Source organism: Diabrotica undecimpunctata, chromosome 9, assembly GCF_040954645.1.
Source record: "Diabrotica undecimpunctata isolate CICGRU chromosome 9, icDiaUnde3, whole genome shotgun sequence".
NCBI lineage: Eukaryota > Metazoa > Arthropoda > Insecta > Coleoptera > Chrysomelidae > Diabrotica > Diabrotica undecimpunctata.
In genome coordinates this window covers 108,448,927-108,472,555 of record NC_092811.1, presented here as the reverse complement: position 1 = coordinate 108,472,555, position 23,629 = coordinate 108,448,927, and the positions used below count along the sequence as shown (strand labels likewise).

Below are 23,629 nucleotides of genomic sequence, written 5' to 3'. Positions count from 1 at the left end.
TTACATTCATGGGATATGTGGAGACTTCCAACACGGACACACAAACAGGGCCAGATACTAATAGAGAAGACACAGATCTTTAACACATGCTACCCACCTCTTTCCACCTGCCACCCAAAACAACACTCGCAGATATTTACAACAGCAGAGTATCAAGAGCCCGAAGTTTTAAGCACTGAAGTTAAAGCAGCTATACGAAAACTACAACCTGAACAATTTGCAGGGTTGTAGCTGAAATGTAGCCGACACACATATGGCATCCCCTCCCCACATCTTTTATAATCGTCGTCTAGTGCCGTCTCCACTAGTGAGTAAGCATTGCAAATTCATCTTTTTGCAAAAAACCCGTTTTCCTTCGATTTTAACCTTCACATTCAACTGCAGCAACTTCGAAGTATGTGCCTCAAATATGCTGTTTTTCTCATTTTAATGGTGATCAGTAGCTATATAATATGGTCTGGAAATTAGGACTTTTGCCAATCAAAAACCGAAGATGAATACCTCTATGGAAGGTTGTCACTTCATCTTTTGCGCGGTCGTCCGATACTTTTTTTGCCGATTGGTGGCTTATCTTTTGCTATTTTGACGACACGGGTCTCCACCATTCTGCTTAGGTGGTTATTCCATTCTTTTTTTCTATTTTATGTCCATTCATTTATACACTGTACGTTACATTTTCTTCTAATGTCTTCACTTCTGTTTCGATCTCTCAGCGTATTTCCTGCAATTTTTCTCAGTACTCTCATCTCTGCCGTTTCCAGTAGCCTTTGCGTTCTGGCTGTGTCGGGTCTTGTTTCTGAGGCGTATGTCATTATTGGTCTTACAATGGATTTATAAATTCTTGATTTCATCTCATTGTAAATGTGTCTGTTTCGCCATATAGATTTATAAATTCTTGATTTCATCTCATTGTAAATGTGTCTGTTTCGCCATATAGTGTTATTAAAGCATCCTGCCAGTCTATTTTCTTTTTCTACTTGATTCTTACTTCTTTGTCCAGGTCTCCATAGCTAGTCAGTGTAACAAGACATTACTACATGCAATTCACGAGAGACTCAATGCCTATATTTATCCAAAAAATACCTCAAGAACAAGCAGAAATTATGCCAGGACGAGCCAAAGGAGATCATATGACAAACTGTAGAAAACTTAAGAGAATTTAACAAAGAAAAGTAGATATTTTTTATCCAATAAGGCCTTTGATCAAGTAAAGTGAAATACAGGAATATAATGACAGAGATGGGAGGAAATATCTCAACATCTCATCCAAAGTATTGGCAATTTGTTCCCATCTGCACAAGTCAAAATGAGAGTAGAATATTTCTGGATATATAAAGGGTACAACAAGGATTCATTCTTTAACCCATTCTGGGTGTGAAGAGAAATATGAGAGAAATGAATAATGCAGTACATCTACAAATCAACACATCAAAGACTAAAATTAAACAAGGTAATTAAGAGATCAAAAGAAGGATATCCTACCCTGGTAAGTGTTGGCGGAATTTTGATAGTAAAAAAACTATATGTCTAGTTACAAAAATAGCCAGGAACGATAATTGTAAGGAAGAAAGAAGAAGAAAAATCGCTATGGGCAAAAGTGCCGTCGCCAAACTCCAGAGAGTATAGAAGGGTCGCAGTATTTCCAAAAACAAAAAATGATTTTCAAAACCTCTTTAATTTTCCTATTGTTACCTTTGCTTCAGAGTCATACGATGAAGTAGGCAGATAGGAAACGAATCGATGTTTTCGAAATGTTCACTTGGAGGTAAATACTAAGAATACGATGGACCCAGAAACATACTTAATTGTCGATGAACTCAACATCACTGAACGAATAAATAAAACTGTTTAGAGAAACATTATGAAATATTTTGACCATTTATGGAAAAAAATACAGATCATCTCGAAGAGCTGCTGAAGTTGAGGGAGAAATCGAGCCTTGATCTATATATGATTACATTCAAACGGCTTAAAATAGAGATGAATTGTGTCAAAGAATACTTAATACACATAATTATAAATATATACCTACATCATATACCTACAACGATTCTCGTATGTAAGCGAACGACTATGATACTTAAATACAACGAATAATAATATAAGAACATCCTGACAAAGTAACGATCATGCGACTGGTCGCCAATGTTCTTGGAAAACAAGGCACCTAAAGAAGAAAAGTGAATAAAAGTAGTTAATGAATAATATATAAAACATAAATCTTTAATATTCTCGAACTGTAAAATCGGATTCGGAGGAATCGAATTCCCTAGAATTTATTTCTTCTTCTATTATTCTTCGATCGGTTATTATGATGGATTTGACAGTTTTTAAGCAATACATATAGCACAAACCTAATAATGAAAAAAAGGTTAGTTAATTACTTATTGAAGTTTACCTGTAGTTGTCGTAAAACTTCATCGTGAGCTTTCTGTAGATCTAGAGCTTCTGCTAAAGTATTCCCTAATGTTGTTAACTCTGGCGTAATTTCCAATATTTTCAAACTAATCCAGTCTCCGCACTGAAACAATAAACAATCGTCAGAAATGATATTGATCGTAAAAATTAAAACTAAAACATTTATTATTCACTAAAAGTAATCATTAGAAGTAATATTGCAAGATTTAATAGATATGTTGAAAAGTACTATTACGAAATTTGTAGATTCCTTGGCTAAATATTTTTAGATGCATTGGACCAGTTTCATCATTCACTTTGAACTTAACCTCAAATTACAATTTCTGTTCCAAAATTCTAAATTTAAAGATTTTTTTAACAGAATTGACGTCAATACTTAAGTAATGCAAAAATTTGAATTACACTGTAAACTGAGATAGAACTTATGTATAATATGTATTATATATTATAATCTCATTAAAATGAGTTAATAATATACAAAAGAATGTTGTTTGTAATAAAAATCCTTTAGATTGAATGGCAGACATAAGAGTACTCCAAAAAGTTTAAAAAGAAATTACAATTTTTACAATATTGCATTAGCATCATTCAGCTTCTTGCATTTACTGCTGGACACAAGCCCCCTGCTTACGCCTCCAGGAAATTCCATTCTGCGCAAGTTGCATCTAATTTTTATGCTCCGTACGTCGTCGAAAACCATCCTAAAAATCTATGGTTTTTTATGTTTATGTCATTCGAGACCTCCATAATATTTTTTGCCATAAAAATAATCTTAAATTGTGTAATCTCAGTTTATCAATTATTGATTTAAGCTCCTTGGTATGTCGGTCTTAATTTTGATTTAAAATTAAACAATTTGTCATACATATGTAATTTTCTTCTTTCATAATTTTATGAGGTTTATGGACATTGAAGAAAGATTGCCTCTTGTTTTGAGAAGGTCGCACCAAGAGTCACTGGATCTGATTTTAAACAACTGCTTCTTACAATGCAGTCAACTTCCACTTATAGCTCAATAAGGCATAAAACGTAAACTGTATAGATCTTCAGACTGAACGTCATTGACCATACAAACAATCTGCTGCAAGATGGATGAGGTAGTACTTAAGTGTAAGAGCACTGTTATGTTCTATGGTTAGGTAATTGGCCCTAAAGGCAGATCTTTTCTTCTTCTTTTTGTGTAGACATGACTCTGTCTGTTTTTCAATGTGCCTCCAGTAAGTTGTCGTTCCATCGTTTTTGTGGTCTTCCTACTCATCGTCTTCCTATTGCGGAACCGTCTCTTGCCCTATTTATTACCCCATTTGTTGTCATTCGGCTTATATGCTCGTTCCATTCTACTTTTCTATTTCCTACCCAGTTTTTGATGTTCTTCACCTTGCATCTACGTCGTATATCTGTACTTCTAGCTCTATCCCGTAGTGTTTTGTCATCAATTTTTCTAAGTGTTTTCATCTCTGCTGTTTCTAACATTCTTTTTGTCCTCTTTGTATCAGGTCGTGTTTCTGTCGCGTATGTCATTCTTGGTCTGGTGACTGTTTTGTAAATTCCGCCTTTTATTTCTTTTTCGATCTTTTTATTTCTTCATATTATTTCATTCAGGTAGCCTGCGGCTCTGTTTGCTCTATTCACTGGATCTTCCACTTCAGTTTCGAGGTTTCCGTAGCTAGATAATGTGATGACTAGATTTGTAAACTCCATCACTTGTTATATTATCTGACTTTTCAGTTCCAAATTACATCTAAGTAAATTTGCTGTTGTAACCATGCATTTTGTCTTTATTGGGGAAATTAACATGTTAAATTTTCTGGCCGTTATATTAAATTGATTCAGCATACGTTGTAAATCGTCTTCACTTTGAGAGAATAGTATTGCGTCGTCTGCATAACAGATTATTTTAAGTTGTTTTTCTACCATTTAGTAGAAATTTTGCATCTTTTTAGTTCTTACTTTTTTTTATTATTTCATCCATAATCAGGTTAAACAATAGAGGACTCGGGGAATCTCCCTGTCTTATCCCATTGCCAGCTTCAATAGGGTCGGTTAGTTCTTCTTTCACTTTTACTTTTATTGTCTAATTATAAATATAGCGTCGGTGCATGATCTTCCCGACCTGAAACCTTGTTGTTCTTCTGCTAGTGTTATAATTTCATTCAGTTTATTTGTTCACTTTGGTTGTTAATTTTAGTGTTGTGTTTAATAAATTAATTCCTCTATAATTTTCCGGGTCCGATTGGTTTCCCTTTTTAAAGAGCGGTATTAGGAGGAAGATAAACCAATAATTTGGTCAACAGCATAACAATCCAGAAGGCAACGAGCAATCAATATATGTTCCATGCTTATGAAAAAATAAGATGATCAGGTGATCATAATTTTCCGGAGGAACTGGGAAGATTTTTTATGTTTACATGTTAAAGTCTAATAAGACAGTGAAAATGACACTGCCAAATGAAAGGAGGGTGGACCTTAAATTTCACTGTCAAAAAACTAATATATTAAATATAATATTCCATTTTTTCTAAAATATTGATTTTATTTTTAGATTACTTGGTGAACCAAGGGAAGTAAAATTAATGTTTGAAGGTAAGTAAAAACAAAGTTTTGGGTTAGGATATTTCACGTATAAATTTACATAACATTTTCACTAAAATTTTAAATGATACACAAGCTTGTTTAACTCTAGTATACATTATTTTTTCAATACGTCGATTTCATATATTTTTAGAAACCCTTAACTACATTTAGGTAGTTCTAAACATTGACGGAACTGACAATTGGACAAAATATATACAAGACGTTTAGAGATAACAGACTGGAGAATATAATATAATAGGGACAACGTAGCTTCAACACCAGAATTCGTTAAATCTAAAATAATACAAGCACTTAAAATTAGGAAAATCATAAAAGTTGCTAGCCCATTCGATACTTTTTTTACATCTTTAAAGAGAAGAAGGAAAATCTGCATACAGACAGATGTGTTGGGTTCCTAATACCCTACCGAAGCTGTGCCAGGGCGAGATGCCCAAGGAATTTAGACACCTCGTCCCGTCACCACTCCGAGACGGTCGGCGTCCAACTAAAAACCTCTCCTCTGTCACACCAGACATCAGGATGAAAGGGCCGTTTAAGGCAAACATTTCTCCTAATGCCCTGCTATCGCCCGATTCCCATTCTTTCTCCGACACATTCATCGACGAAACTACACCCACATGAACCAACAAGGACTTTCAACCCCCTGCCTTATCATCATTTACCTCTCATTTACTCTTATTTCGGCCTGCGACAGTTCGAACCCCACCAAGGTGCTACTCGCTTGTTTAAGAATTCTGTTGCGAGTTCCCTCTCATCTCGTTCTTTTGAAAAGAGCAGCTTCCTGATAAATTTGTGGATCCGTGTCCACCACCACTCATCCCTCATCATTTTCTTCACCATTTCTCTCACAGAATCAAACATTCTGCAGTTACACTCTCTTACAAACTTCTCTCTTTCATCCGCCCAACGCTCACACTCCAACATCGTGTGTGTCACAGTATCCGAAAAACCACAGTAAAGGCACTGATCGGACTGAGCCCTCCTAAACCTGAAAAGGTAGCTACGGAAGCAACCATGGCCTGTGAGCATTTGCGTTAGATAATAATCCAGCTGCCTATGCCCACAGTCCACCCAGCTTCGAAGGTTCGGGATTAGCGACTTTGTCCACTCCGCCACATCACGTGTTGCCTCCCACTCCTGTTGCCACTGACCAATTGAAACTAATTCCTCGGCCAGTCTTATCTCATTCATTTCTCGCTCTCCAATGTTCCGCCCCCTACGACTGTGAATCCTTGCCCTTTCACCTGCCAGCACATGTAAAGGAACACAGCCGGTGATAACCCTGAAAACGGCAGCTGACACAGTTCTGTAGGCACATGCTACCCGCAGCAGACTAGTTCTGTCCACGCGTACCATGAGCCTCTTGTGAGTTGGTATTTCTACCGCCTCACTCCAAACTGGGGCCGCGTAGAGGACGACAGACTGCACAACACCGTGGAGCGCCCTTCTCCTTTCGGATTTGGGATCACCGATATTAGGCATTATCCTCCCCAGCGCAGCCATTCTCTGAATAGCTCTGCGGGTCACCCCCCTCAAATATTCCCCCCAACTCACACCCTGGTGGAGAGTAACTCCCAGATACTTAACGTACTTTTTGGGCGCCACTTTCGCACCCGCGCACCCAAATTTAGCCCATTCGATACTATAAGTGTTGAAGTAGGTACTATATATTATAACGGAATATAACATTCCTCTATTTGTCAAACTATTGACAACCATAGATGAGATTCCAGAGGACTGTTTTTAAAACATTTAAAAAGATAAATTTATGTTTACTAAAATAATAATTCGAATTGTAAAATCAAAATATTGAAATTGCAATAAAACTTGAGGAGTTAAACAGAGAAATGTTACTTAGGAAGCTCAGATTAACACAAATACTCGTACTTAAAATTTTGGATTCTGGACATTCAAAAAGATACTGATTATATGACTTTCCCCACAAATTAATGTGATTAGTTAGAACCCCGTGTCCGAAGACAGGGACATATAAAAGCAACAAAGAAAATGTTACTATAAAAACGGACAGGAAGACGAAAAAATGAAGACCCAGAACGAGACGGTTGGATGACGTGGAAAATGATCTGAAAACTATAAACATAAGACAATGGAGGAGAAGATCACAAGAGATGTGAATGGAACGATATAGGCAGACAGGCAAATACTCATTTAGAGTTATGATATAATACCAAAACAAGAAGAAGGAGCCGATTAAAACAACAACTTGAAGCGTCCCTTTTCAAATAGACCAAGGAGAGAGTTTTCGCTAATTTAATTTCTACCTCCGCTAAATAGGAAGAGGAAATTACAATCCCTCGCTAAGAATTGGCTGAGCTTCAAAACCACGCAAACCAGCTATTATTTGTTGCTTTGGTTTTCTGCGTTTTCATGTATGGAAAACATCATACCCTATTGTTTCCCGCAAGATCTGGTTTGGGTGGTTTTCAAGCTCAACCAATTCTAAGCAAAGGATTGTAATTTCCTCTTCGTATTTAGGGGAGTTAGAAATGACAGTTGCGGAAACTCTCTCATTGGTCTATTTGAAAAGGCACTGTTCAAATCATAACGCATAACTCATTCAACATAACTCTGAATGAGTATTTGCCTGTCTGCCTATATCATTCCATTCTGGCCTCTCCTGTGCCTTTCGACTCCATTGTCTTACTTTTATAGTTTTCAGGTCGTCTTCCACTTCATACAACCATCTCGTTCTGGGTCTTTCCTTTTTCGTCTTAGTGTCAGCTTTCATGGTAACATTTTCTTTGTTGCTTGTATATGTTCGTGTCTTCGGACATGGGGTTCTAACCAATCACATTAATTTGCGGGGAAGTCATATAATCAGTTTCTCTTTGTATGTCTAGAGTAGTAGTTAATAGAACTGCTATCCACGTCTATAAAAATAAAAGTATTTTAAGTATTTGTGTTAATCTGAGCTTCCTAAATCACATTTCTGTATTTCGTAAGTCCTCAAGTTTTATAGCAATTTCCATGTTTTGATTTAAGAGCGTAGGCGCAAATTTTCGGGCCAATGCTTTTTAAATGCATTCATTTTTTTCGAATCCTGAGAAAACTAATCAATATTTTTGAAAAATTTAAACGCAGAATGAAAGAATACATTATTACTGAGGGCCGAAAGTCCCTGAAAACATCTATAATGTTTATTTTAATAAGTTACAGGGGTGAAAAAGAATAGAAAATTTAGTGTGATTTTACTTAGATTAACGAAACCGTTTCTTTAATCTTTCTTTCTTTAATCTAAGTGATTTTAAATTTCAAATATCTCGTTCAAAATAACGTTTTGTTTATTCTAAGGGACTTTCGGCCCTCGGTAATAATGTAATATTTCATTCTGCGTTTAAATTTTTCAAAAATAGTTGTTAGTTTCCTCAGGATTCGAAAAAAATGAATGCATTTAAAAAGCATTGGCCAGAAATTTTGCGCCTACGCTCTTAACGCTTTGAATTATTATTTTAGTAAATGCTTTGTATTTTGAAAACGACTTCCGAAGTGGAAATCGAAACGTCAAAAATAAACTTATTTTAAATTTAAATTGTGGCTTATTGCCAATAAAAATAGTAATTGCATTAAGATGCCACCAGGAAATAGCTTGAGAACAATATTAAATAATAAGATAACAACATATTCACGTAGCTCTATCTAAAAAATCTATGAAGTTCAAATCGCAAGAAGATAAACACTTTAACCAGAGTCAGGTTCCAGGATAGATTTTGACACCCCATCTCCAAACAAATATAAAAAAAACTAAGAAAAAACCAAATTTTTTTTAAAAACTAAGAAACGGCGTAAGTCACAAAAAAAATATTACTAACAAAAAACGAGACGGGGTGAAACTCTCGAGCACCGAGTCACTGAACTGGACATAGTTCGGAGCGGAGACCCGGCATCCGGGCAAGCAAAAGCACTATGATAATATGTCAATTTCTTAGCAATAACCAGATGATAGCAGGCTTATAGCGTCTCACCCTCTCCAACCTAACTAGGAGAAGCTTTTCATATGGGAGCCCTTGTACCCAGGACTTCCATGTGATAAGAATTTTGCCGTTCTTGGGATGAAAAAGGTTCTGAAGTATTGGGACGAGATGAAGTGGCTTCTGATCTAGTCGGATGAATCCACCTCACCCCAATGAAATGTAACACCTATATGTCATTTTCTAAGGGGTGTGCATGTCTCGCAGGCTGGCTTCGATTCTATTGCTTGTTTGCTTGAATTTTTAACACTGAAGACATTCCTAAATAACTGAATGAATGGATAACTTTTTAAATGATTGACAACGGGAAGAGAGACATAGCAAATGCCTATAAAGGGTTGATTGTTAACGCAATGGCGTATGTAACTAGGGAGTACTTATTAAAAAAAACTAGATCCCTTCTTCATTATTCATAGAAATCGACCAATTCCGAAAATAATTTTGTTACGAAATTGCTAGACGAAGGAGGGGGTAACACTTGAGATTCTTGTGGTGTAATAATACTCCTTCCATATTTTTTACCGTTTCGGTGCTGAACCGTTTATTGAAATTGTATGTTTAATAGATAAATACCCATTATAATAATCCGTTATAAAACAACATAACTGAATTAAATTAATTTTAGTTGTGTCTGATTTTCAACGCACTAATTTGTTACGAAGCAAAAATATATCACGTAGTGTAAACCTGTCAAGATAACAATCGAAACTTAATTTATCCGAATATTTTTTATACTTGTTTATTCAACTGCTATTCACCGCTCCCTAAAAAAAACTTCTAGAAATACGGTTTACTAATTAACTAATGGGAAAATCGTAGTTTATGGCCAAGGAAGCGGATCTAACGAGATTGTAACAATGCATCTTATTTAAACTCCTAAGTCACAGTATGCTTGATGGATTAATGTATAAAAGAAGAAAACCTAAAATTAAGGTAATATGTTGGATAAAATATGTTCCGTATATTAATGTGTACTTTTCTAATTATACAGTACCATCAAATAGTTTTGAAAATACACCATAATTAAAGAATGGAGATAAAAGTCTAATGAAAGTTAAAAAAAAAACGATTAATTTAACTTAATCGCAAATTAAAAATTTTAAATGATCAGAAAAACACATTCAAAAAAGTTCTTTATACAAACAAAAGAAAATGGTAAAGGAGATTGGTACCTCTAGCATTAACATGGTAGGTTAGTGCCTACAAGTATACTGTTTTCTTAGAACTACAGTTGCTCGATATTAGCAATATGCAGACTAAGGCGGTTCGCACACCGGAGCAATAATCTACTAGCAACTACCAAAATGCAATAAACAGGATAATCGCAATCGCTAATCTGTTTTCCCACATATTTTTGCTGATCTCCCCCTCCGACGCAATGCAATATTTCTATCGCCTATAATTTGGCAATTTTCGCTAATCAAGCAGATATTTACAAAATGTTTGTGGAACTTTTTGAGAAATACAAATATATATATTTATGATTATCGACTACAGGATCATAGCAAAAGAGATGTTGTGGAGAAAGCATAAAACTATATGGTAAGTTAAAATCCGTAAACTAATTTTCGAAACCAAATTCAGATTTTTGCTTTAATCTCTGCCTTCTAAGAATTGCAAGGCAAAACAGACGTTGATAAAGATGTTATTAGAGACATGGGGAATCTAAAAATTGCATTCCACAACATATCTCCTCAACTAAGCAAAAATCCTTAACGAATTGGTTTCTAGTACTCGTACAGAGTATATCGGAATAAAAGGAAAAAGACAGTCAAGATTTGATTTCACGTCCAGTGCGTCTGTGTATCCGCATTATACGTATTTCTCTCTAATAGGGCTCTTCAGAGACGGCTCTTCACAGTCCCTCTGAACGTGAAAATAAATCTTTTCTGTCTTAGGAAGCAACTCTAACATGGCTTCGTATAGACGCAAATAGCGACATCAATCTTGCTTACTTGAGGAGATATGTTGTGGAATGTAATTTTTAGATTCCCCATGTATCTAATAACATCTTTATCTGTTTTGCCTTGCAATTCTTAGAAGGCACAGATTAAAGCAAAAATCTGAATTTGGTTTCGAAAATTAGTTTACGATTTTATTATTAGATGTCGCTACATTGCGTCTATACGAAGCCATGTTAAAATTGCTTCCTAAGACAGAAAAGATTTATTTTCACGTTCAGAGCGACTGTGAATACCGTCTCTGAAGAGCCCTATTAGGGCGAAATATGTATAAGGCGGATACACAGACGCACTGTATGTGAAATCAAATCTTGACTGTCTTTTTCCTCTTATCTGGTAAGTATTTTGCATCTAATATAATTGGAACAAATGTATATACATAGATACAGAATACGAAGACTACAGGAAACGGCAGAGATGAGAGTATGGAGAAGAATTACAGGAAATATGCTGAGAGATCGAAAGAAGAGTGAAGACATTATAAGAAAATGTATTGTACAGTGTATAAACGAATAGACACTAAACACAAATAAGAAGGGAATAACCACATAAGCAGAATGAATGAGACCCGTGTGGTCAAAAAAGATGAAGTGCCAATTTTCCAAAAAAGGAAGAAGAAGAAGCGTTTCTCTCATTTCTTTACTATCTACACTGCGTTATAATATTTTCATTTCTTTTCCAAATATATATGTTTCCGGTTATTTTTTTAGTAGTTCGTCTCTGTTAACTCCATTGTCTTGTCGTATAAACTCATTTCCACTGTGTTTTTTATATAGGTTTGCTTATTTGTTTAACTGCTTGTTTTTTTATTATAATACTTAATATAAAAGATTGTTGAATACAACTTCTTGCTTTTTTTGTCGCACTGATTGTGGTCATTATTAATAATTGTAAATAATTGTTATCCTAAATGTTATTTAAAATTTTTAGGAATATTTTGAAATATCGCTTTAAAGTTAGAGATAATCCATGTATAAATAAGAGTAATCAGAAATAATTGGATAACTTGTTTTTTTATTTAAACATAACAAAACACGTTGTTGTTCCGCTTTTGTCCGATAGTGTATAAAGTAAGACTAAAAACATTAACTAACATAGCTCTTCTGACTTTCTTCTTTAGCTCTTTTTCCGTATATCTTACCTTGGAGTACGATTATGTTATCTTATGGTTATAGTTAATTCGCAATATTTCCTAATTATTTGCATAACCTCTTCATTGGTAGTTCTTCCTATTGAAGAAGCTCTTAAAATATGTATATAGAATTGCATCTCTAACTGCTGCTGCCTGAGCTAAAGTTCAGTAATTCATTACATCAAAAATATAACAACTAGCATCTTAATTTTTCTTTAAGTTCTCCTTTTATCGAAGATTGGAAATCATTTTGGCAATTATAATTTTGTTGGTTACGCGCCTAAATAGTCCATTGAACTACATCCAAACCATTCACGGAGATTGCATATTCACGAGATAGATTATGTTTATTTTTTTCACCACTCGTGATGTGTTCTAAGGATTCCATTTTCCTGATTTTTATTGAATTTAAAACTTCGCATTATTTTCCTAGTTGCCCGAGAACTTGTAAGGTTGTTTTGAGATCTATCCATGATATTTTTAGAATACGTCGCACCACATTTTGAATGCTTTCAGGTTTTTTATGCTGGATTTTGTCAGTGTCCAGGCCTCAAACCCTTACAAAAGGGTGGAGAAAATATAACGAAAGCATTTTTGTTGGGACCTTTATATTGATATTACGATTACAGAAAAGTTTTCCCATTCTGTTAAAAGTTGACCGTGTAATTTCCTTGCGGCTTCCTATTTCTTTTGTTTGATCAATATCTGAATATTTGATATACAGTAGCATTGTAGCATCTTGTAACCGTTTCAAAAGTTTTAAATTATTTTTCAAAAATTTATTATTATAATTCCTAATAAATATTCAAATTAATGTTGCTCACGCCATCTATCCACCGAGTGCATCTAAATTACCTCAAGGATCAAACTGTAGTTCCTAATAGTTTCGACCTTGGCCTCAAAATTCGAGCGTTCGTAAACTCCATGCCATTCATCTCTCTTTTTCTCTTCCAAAAGACAGGACGAAATTTTGTTTAAGTGGTCTCTTGACGAAGTAAGCCAAAAAAATTTGTTCTCTTTTATATTCCAAATAAATATTTATTTTAGACCCTTACCGGGAGCAGTTGCCAGAACTATGTTTATAGGTCCGAGGTTATCTAAATAGTTATGTATTTATGGTATGTGTTCTGAAACCAACAATTCGAAGAATATCCCGTTTGCTTAGCCGCCCAATTTTATATATTTTTATGGTGGATATTATGTTTTTGTTGCCGATAGATCCAACGTTCTGAAATCCCAGTCTGAGTACCTAGTTGTTAAAAATTATATCCTTTCTACAAGCCATACAAGAAGTGATTTAATATTAATCTTTTAATTACAATAAATATCTATATAAGATATAAAAATATTTTTTTATGTGAACGAATTTTAAAATTTAGGATAAAGTATAATTTTATTTTCATGTTAAGTATTTCTCATTCATAATCTAATGCCAAGATATAAAATGTTTGTTTTCTTACGATATGATTAGTACTAAACACAGACTGGTTATTTCTTTTCTGGAATGACGTAACCTTTTCGTAGAATCTTTTAATAACTTTTTGTTCGTTAAAAAAATAATAAAGGTTAGCTTTGTTTTAAATTTTTCATTTTATTTCTTTGTCTGAGCTCGTTTCCTTACAAGGGTAAACTATTAAGGAATGGTGCCCAATTCATTTTAATTTTAAAGATAATACAAACAGCTTGTATATGAATTTTGAAAGAACCACGCCCAACCTCTTTCCGACACGAGCAGAAGGGCCTAGATTGTTTGTCTACATAAGTAGACAGTTTGCTTACGTTACAATCTTAACAAGAGAAGTTTAATATTTAATTTTGCCTTGAGATTTCTAAAGATTTTTTTCATGAATGCTGCTCTCGCCCACTCCATCTGACGTTTCTTTAAGTCAAATGTGCCATTAATCATTTAAATTCATTATTCGTCGAGTATCAATAGTTGGCCGTATGTCGTGTCTGAGTTTCGATTTTTTTGATCTTAGTGTAGAAATTAGTCATGGTTACTTTCTTGTATGTCGATTTCTTAAATTCATTCTTCCATCCGTCTATTTTTAAATTCTCTATTGGTTTCTTTATCTACTTATCATTTTGTTAGTTTATCTGGTCCTTCTCTATGATTTATTTTCTTTTATTTGTCTTACTTAGGATAGTATCCTTCGTTGATAATTTTTATTTTTTATTGTTTTTGGTTGTAGATGTTGATTTAAAATTGTTTTTAAGATATGTTCTAGTTTTTTAATTTGCTACGTATGTTATTTTATTTGATTCGGATTCATCATGATACTCATTTAATAATCTAAATCCGGTTCTGATATTTATTATTAAAAATGTAATAGAAGAAGCAGAAGGATTGTTGAGAATTTTTAAATGAATTTTGATTAATTAATTTGGAATTCAGTTACTGTTGCAAGTCACTTTTTTGTAATAGCAGTTATAAAAAGCGGTCGCTCGTACTTTATACGGTAAATCTAGTATATTGTATTATATGTACTGATGTTCCGCTTTTTAAACTGTCTACTGGTTGTCTTGTTAAGTTATACATTTTCATGAGTTTACATTGCGCTGCTATTAAGATCCTTCTAGTAAATAATATAAGATAATTCGAGCTATAAGATATATAAAATATACAGAATCTATGAATCTACGTAAGAAAATAGATATAGTATAACATTAACATTATACAGATAGGTCATAAATTAAACCACACATTCTGGAGCCAAAAATATCATTAGTAAAAATGTACAAACAAAAATTGTACAGCGTTTGAAGTTTTAAAATAAATAATGAACGGGTTGCACCTGTGAGTTCATTTTAATTTATTAGGCAAAATAAATAATAGACTTACTTACAATCAATTTATTTTACCTTGGAGGATTGGTTTCGCATACTACAATTTGCTATGCATCCTTCAAAAATCCGGAAAGGTAACTTAAATAACTTAAATGATGCTGATAAAAGGAATGCATTTATATTTACGTGGAGGCATACTTAAAGCTCCGTTATGGTTGGAGATTAAAGTATACTCATTTTTCATTGGACAAGTCGCTCTCACCAATATCGGATGATATGACGACATTCCTCCCCCCAAGTAGTAGAGAAAAATTCTAATTTATTAGATTTAGATACACTCTTGGATAATAATTCTGATAGTGATAATCAGGACGGCGATACAAGCGACGAAGAGGAAACAGAGGACAAAAGAAGAAAGAAACGTCACTCTGACTAGGAATCCAAGGAGGAGTCTAAAAGGATATGAGAGATGGAGAAGACCGAGAAGGCAAATGCAAAGGAGATAGAGAAAATGGCTCGTGTAATCGATAAATTAAATACCGTTATCATTATCGTGCAGCACGAAAAATACAACGAGAGGATGGACGCGATGCAAAAGCAGATGCAGGAACTGCAGAGCATCATAAAAGCCACAAAGGAGGAAAATAGATGCCTCATGGAAAGGATTCTGACTCTAATGGAGCAGACAACTGAAAAGGAACAACAGGACAAAAAAGAAAAAAAGCGAGGACAGGCAGAAAAGAAAAAAAAGGCCGAAAACCCGGCGAAAAAAAACGGATTTAAGGTCTTAAGAAATCTCCAAGGAAAAAACAACCAAGCAACAACCGGAACCGAAAATAGAAATGGAGACAAACGAAGCAGAGTGGATCTTTCACACAAACAAAACAAGAAGGAATAAAGCTCCAGCAAGGGAAAGTTCCAACCCAACAAGTGCAGTGGAAAAATAAACCCAATTAATACAGGAGAGGAAAGAAAAAAGAATATTAAGCAAAAACGGTGTTCAATCACAAATTAGTCCATTAATTTGTAATCTAACATTAATCTTTAAGATAATTTCCTGAATTTGTATAGTTTCACCGTGTATAATTGTGAAATATATCGATTAGTAGCTTAATTACAGTGTGTTCAACTTCCTGAAAACTATAAATAGTCTAATGTGTATTGAGGAAATGCTTGCAATCATTTCCTCGGTTTAAATTATATTTGCTAGCAAAAGTCAAAGGTTTTTGTTCTATGCAGAGGGCAACACACTTATTTGATGAATGGTAGTATTTTAGTGGGATTATAAATATAGCTTCGGGACTAGTTTGGGAAGCAGTCTATTATAAAATTTTACCTGAACAACAACTATAGTCTAATGATTCAGTAGCTGTCAATAAAACTATATTTTACTCCACGACTACAACATTTTATTTTATCCTCATCGATCGAGAAGAAATGGAGACAGGGAATTGGAAACAATTCGAAATTATAATTACATTTGAATTTGTCCAAACAACAAAAACAAAATCAGGCCCAGAAAAACAAAACCACATCAGGACGAACCTCCACCAAAACAACAAGGAGCTAAAACGCCAAAGCCGCCAGCGATCATTCTAAACTCAGTGGAAAGGCACCAAACTATTTTGGGAAAAGCAAATCTATTGTCATTCAGACAAATAATAGGGAATACTACCTAAAAATGGTACGTATTCTTGAAGACTATAATAAACTACAACCTATCGAATGGATCGCATATCCAATAGATCCAGTCAAAAGGAAAAGGTTTGTTATAAGGGCCTGTGATAAAATCTCGCTGTATCATATAAGCATGGTGAAATGTTTCACCAGGATATATTGTACATTGAAAGACGCTACAAAGGGAAATTGCCAGCAGCAATGCTTGCTGGTTTTTTTGGTCCATTTACCAAGAAACTTAAATTGAAACAATGAAAAGGAAGAAAACAAAATAACTTTGATTTTATCAATAATGAGATAGATTTAGTGAAATTTTTGTGATCTCTACCTGATAAAATAGTATTTTTAACTGGAAAAATTAAACATTTTAATGGTTGTTGTTACTTTAATACTATCGTTTTTTGATGAACATTATATGAAACGTTAATATTTATTCCCATAGTAAATTGTGCATTTAACGTTATCATGCAGAGCACCAAAAGTAACGTTATCATGCATTGAAACAATAAGGTAATAATATTTTTTTAGACCAGTGATAACAGTATGTTCTGCCGGTTTTTAAAATTCGTACTTGAAAAAATGCAACTTTCGGTTCCAATGTAAATTTTAGACTACTTCGTATTTATATCTTCAAGTTGTATAAAACCATACAGACAGTGTTTGGAACTATAAATATGTATTTCATAATCAAGTGTCAGAAACGTCTCCACCTAACAATATTATTGTCCGTTAAGTGAGAATGAAGTTCAACACACATTTGTAAAATATTCCAAGCTAAAAATCATATTCGTGGGACGAACATTATGGCATACCTGCCAGGTACTAAAAATAGCCAATGATGTTATGTTTACATGCGTTCAGCGCAGATTTATGCAGTCTTTTGGTGGCCTTTACTTTTCACCTTACGCAATACCTGTCTCTTAACATGTGTTTATTAAGTAAAGACCTCGCCCGGTAATTTTTTTTTGTGAATTATGAAATTCAAAACGTTATCGGTATGTTTATTATTCACTAAAGAGCAATATATACTAATAAAATGTTTTATTGATTTTAAGACAGATAATGTTTGAATTATTATATTAATATAATAAAGCTTTATCTGTATTTTTTTACAATACAGCGGATCTACTTGCATCATCGCAAAGCCGTATTGGTCTGGAAACAGGGGTATTAATGACTGAATTAATTTGTATAGGTGGATGATAAGACTTGGCATGCAAGTTAGGATTGGTATGGGAGGGATTTCGATAAACAGAGTGATGAAAACCTTGGGATTATTTATGGTAACGTCAAGAAACGGTAGGGATGAATTAGTTTCCACCTCCATCGTGAGCTGGATACTAGGACGTATACCATTTAAATGGGTTTGAAAAGACACCAAAGCTTCCCTGCCATGGGGCCAAATGACAAATGTATCGTCAACATATCGTAGCCAACATGTGGGTTTGAGCATTGATGTGGATAGTGCTCGGGTCTCGAAGTCTTCCATAAAGATATTGACAACTACTGGAGATAGTGGGGCACCGTTTATTTATTTGCCAAATTGATGTTGGAAGATGAAAAGTGTTGGACATACAATGTTTAATGAGAGATAAGTGGTCTTGCTGGATACTAAACTTGCTTGGTTTTCAGAATGTTTAGAATTTCGTCTACTACCGTGAGATAGGGTATTGTTTAAGAAGTTCGATGAAATGAAAAGAATTTTTGAAGAAAGGTTAAAGCATTTTCGGCTAAAGGTTGTAGAGTTTTGGCCAAGAATTCGCCACTTTGTGCATTTTCATTCGCATTATTTAAAATTTAGAGCACCACGAAGATTATATTATTTGTACCTTGTTCTATGTTAAATACCGTGTCAATAAAGTTTGCTTAATTAAATATTATGTGCGTTAAGGTCCTCTACCCTAAATATATTTAATTATTTCTAGAATTATAACTTCTGCTCATGAATCAATACAAATAAACAGAATTCTTCTTCTTTTGGCATCATAACCCTGGAAGAGTCTTTGCCTGTCTGGCTATGTCCTTCCATTTAGATCTCTCTTGGGCCCTTCTCCTCCATTGTCGTATATTCATGGTTTTTGAGGTCGTCTTTCACGTCATCAAACCATCTAGTCCTGGGTCTTCCTTTTTTTCGCCTTCCTGTCGGCTTCCACTGTAATATCTTCTTTGTCGTTTTCGTGTCTTCTTGTCGCTTAACATGTCCAAGCCATGACAGTCTTTGACTTTTCACAAATCTTACAATGTCATACCTTTCATTCAGTTCATTAACCTCGTCGTTTCTCCTGATTCTCCATGTGCCGTCTTCCTCTTGTACCTGGCCATATACTTTTCTCAGTATCTTTCTCTCGAATGTCCTGTTGGGCTTCCTCTTTTTTCGTCATTACCCAGGTTTCACAACCATAGGTTGCGATATCGTCTACATATGCAGTAATTTGTACTGTTTTGATGTTTATATGGCCGGTTACATTGGTTTTTCTGATGACTGCTTCAAGAACTAGGTTGAACAGCATAGTTGAAAGTGCGTCTCGCTGTCTCACCCCCATGTTGATGTCAAACAGAGAGACAGTTCTCCATCTACTCTAACTGCGACTTTTGAACCCTTTAACGTCATTTTTATGAAGCTGATATATATTTTTGGTATACCTTGATTTCGGAGGTCTTCCAGCATTTTCTCTCTTTTCATACTATCAAAAGCTTGTTTAAAGTCTATATACATATTATATAGTTCTATGTCGTATTCATAAGCTTTCTCTTGTATTCTAAGTATGAATATGTTGTCTGTAGTGGCTCTGTTTGGTCTGAATCCATTTTGATAATCACGAATTATATTTTCGGCGTATTCTTGTCTTTGTCTTGTCTTTTTTCCTCTACTGCAGTTCGGCATTCATCGTCATACCATTCCGCATTTATTTGCCTTTAGGCTTTTCCGATAGTTTCCTCTGCAGATTCCATTATTATTGTTTTTAATTGTCTCCATTCTTCCTCTCTGATTTGGTTGAGTTTTATTTGGAGAGTAATTTGATATTCCTGTGTCTTTGTTGGACTTTTACTACTACTTTTACTGCATAATTATTTCTGTTGCAAATTGTGTAGCCTTAAGTCCATTTTGACTGGTTTCTTTATGCTAACTGTTTCCCAAATATGTTTACGAAAGTTTCTTCCTTCCCCAGCTTAGCATTAAAGTCGCCTAATGTTATAACAAATAAACAGAATATATTAAAATAAAACTGCATATAACAATTTCTACGTAACATGGGAGGGGAGGTGGTACGAGCTTTGTTTACTTTTGCTACCAAGGGTGTGCTAAATAATTGTAATAAACTGCTTAAGTAATTCTTAAACGAATCCTAAAACTATTGGTAACTTACGATATATAGACACTAATAGACCGTGTAGCTGAAATTTGTGACAAATACAGTCACAAATCTTCCAAAAAAAAACATCCAAACAAAGGTCTTCGAAATATTGTGCTGTTGCCGCATACTCAGAATATTATACGTGCATTACATCACGAAAAAACACCCTGTATGGAAAAAGATCTGGGAGGAGATAGAAGTACATGTGATGCTAACAATGAGAAATACCAACTAATTCAGCTATTTTTTCAGCTAAGATTGTAAAGTTTTATTGTTCTCAACCAAAAGAAAAACATGCATAAAATTTCTGACATAAAACGTTTAAATGTATGAAAATTAATTCAAATGGATGTTAAATGAGTTTAATTTATATTATATAATAAATATTTGGATGTAAATTTGACATAATAAAACCCATCATTAGTCGCCAGTCACTTTAACGCTAACATTCGTTAAAATCCAACATCACAGTATGCTAATTTTTATTATCGATTTAGAAAAATTGACAGCTCTTGGCATAAATTTTGATAGAATATTGTGAAATCGATATTTATAGCCAATTTTTATTTCTATACTTCCGAATGTTTCGGATGAGTGGGTATTAATAATGTGTATCACTCGAATATTTGAAATGCTTGATTTATTTATAGGATTAAGTAGTAAAATGTATTTTTATAAACTGGCAATGAGATGACGCATAACAATTTCAAAAAGCAATAGCAAAAGCCATTATAACATTTCATATTTGAAGGTTAAAATAAAAGTTAAATATGTATTAGATTTCCAAAATTTTAAAATATGTTAAAAGATTCGAGATATTAAAATTTGTATTGCTTGCAAAAAGATTTTGTTGTTTAAAGTTTATTGAAATTATGGAAATGAATATAATTTCACTTAGATATGCTTTTCGTTAAAACAAAAGAAATTTTAATGGTTTCACTAGTAAGTATTCTGGCCTGTCAGTGAGAAAATTTGCTGAAATGAAGAGGTATTCTTTAGATCACAGTTTGGATAACATTCTGGGGAATATTGTCACATTAATGCACTAGTATGTCGCGAAGCTTTTCAGAATTTCTAGTGGCCGGCACATGTGTCCGTAAACGTATATCCATCTCATAAAAAAGATATTTAATGGAATTTAAGTCTGGACTGCGAATAGGCCAAACAAATTGAGTGATTTGAACGGTTGTTCAAAGTATTCAGTAACTATCCCAGAAGTGTGAGACCGTGCATTATCATAAAAAATCTTGTATCATCTCCAAGAAGAACCATGGACAATAGACTTGGTCTTCTAGAACCTGTATCATGTACCTATCTGGAGTCAAGGACCCATTCTTGAAAAAGACCAACTCTGTGAAAGCGTCAAAATGTGCCTCCCCATGCGATAACTGATCCTACAACAAATGAAAGTCGTTCGGCGGTATATGATTGAGCGTTTCTCTCACCTAGTTGTCGACACACTCTTATGCATCTGTAAGACTGTGCCTGTAAGACCGAATCGCAATTCATCTGATTCAGAATGATACCACCACAAAACACAATAACAGCTGAAGCCTTTGTAGCATATCTCTTATTAATTTTGGAAGGTTCGTTGTAGTTTTTCTACTCTTTACTAGCAGCTTGCACCAATTTAGCTAAAGCTCGGTAAGAAAGACTTCTACGCCGGATACGCCTTTTTGACATATCCCACACTAGAGACACACACTACACACACTAGAGTCACACTAGAGACTGCTGGAAAGTAGTAAATTTCGAAAGAAACAACACAAGATCCAGTTCGGTACAACCTGATCTACCTCAGACGAAATAAATCAATTGTTTACTACAATTTCAGAGAATATAATTACATATCTTCCCACTAATAATGTCAATGTCCTCTTTAATTATAGAAATTATCGTTCTTCAAGCAAGTCCTTTTTTTTTCGTCCCGTTGTGGAAGAAGAAGTGTCTCAAACAATAAAGTCTCTTAGTAATTCTAATTGTAGGGACGTTCACGAAATTAATAGCAAAATTTTAAAACAAACTTACTAAATAGTTTTAACAACTATCACTCATCTTACTAATTTAATCCTATCAACTGAAGTATTTCCAGAAGTACTAAAATACTCAATAGTACTACCAATCTACAAAAAGGTGATTCCTCAAAAACTGACAATTACAGATCCATTAACATTATTTTTACTTTTGGGAAAGTGATTGAAAAGGTTATCAAACAACAATTTTATTCCTATTTTGAGCCAAATAATTACTTTAGCAATTCACAATATGGATTCAGAAGGCTTGAACGCGGCAATCGCATAGCAATTTCTTTTTGTGACTTGTCGAAGACTTTTGACTGCGTTTCACACGACATTTTGCTTCACAAATTATATTACTATGAAATCAGAGGTATCCCTCTTAAGCTTATAATATCTTATCTATGTGGCGTACACCTGTCAGTAGTGTCTAAAGGTCATCTTTCCGATTTTCTATCCGTAAAACATGGAGTCCCACAAGGTTCGGTCTTAGGACCGGTTTGTTTATTATTTATGTAAACGGTTTGCTTAAATTCATGTCTCCGTATAAAACCATACTGAAATAATGATGATTTAAAAATGTCTCATGAGTGAGTTTCTACTAAATCTAGCTCATGGTTTGCTGCAAACAAACTAAAACTTAACTCTGATAAAACGCAAAATTTGGATATATCTGCAAGTAATTTACAAAATCATCCAGATAACAAAGAGACTGTTAAGCTATTGGGAATAACCATAGATAATCGACTCAACTGGTCGGCTCATATCTCACAACTTAAGAAAAAGCTATCAAGTTCATTATTTGTTATTTGCCAACTGGTAAGTGTTGTCAACTTTGAAACATTAAAATGATATATTTTTCTTTATTCCACTCTCACATAAACTATGGTGTAATTATATGGGACAATTTAACAGATGTACTTTTTTTAGAACGCAAAAGAAAGCTGTCAGGATTTTAGCAGGGGTTAGTTATCTAAAACACTGCCGACCTTTCTTTATTAAATTCAAAATTATGCAGCTACCTACTCTGTTGATATTTTAAGTTCTAACTAAAATTCACAGAAAACGTGCCCATTTAATAAAGCAGTCTGGTGTCCATGTTCACAATACGCTGTCACTACCTACGAACAAATCACTGTAGATTAAGTTTTTCAGAAAAATATTGTCCTAATTATGAGTATTATAATATTTTATTAAAAAGTGTTAAACAGCTAAGCTGTAATAGTTTCGATAAACTTATAAATTAGGTAGTTAAATAAATACTCTACTATACTCTACACCCATGTTCGATTGGATTGGTTATATTAGCTAAGAATTCGGTGGTACGAATGATGTAAATGAAACTACATGCTTAACAAGGATATGTAGCACACATCTCCTTATATTAATTGCTGGTCTAAATAATTTCGTTTTACAAATAGTTGCTCTTGTCAAAACTGTCATGCGGCCATCTGGACAAAAATGTCTGACGAGATAAGGTCCGGTGGCTCGCTTCCTATTACTCAAATTTGCTTTGTCTTTTAACTGTACAATTAGTAATATCGACATGACGTATCTTTAATCAAATCATTTACTTGTCCTGGTCTTCCTATCAAGAAAACGCGTGCTCTACTGATCGTTGTGTGATGCACACCCAAAACATTGGACTTGTAACGGTAACTTAGACCCTCTCCAATTAACTTCGACCCTCTCCAACAAC

General features: G+C 34.2%; 1 protein-coding gene across 1 annotated transcript in view; it reads right to left on the bottom strand.

The window, feature by feature from the left end:
* The window catches only part of LOC140451278 (uncharacterized), an 862,244-nt gene that overhangs the window by 523,695 nt on the left and 314,920 nt on the right, over window positions 1–23,629 (bottom strand). The window contains 1 exon segment of the mRNA XM_072545021.1: window positions 2,399–2,521. Coding sequence (XP_072401122.1) covers window positions 2,399–2,521 — 123 coding nt within the window.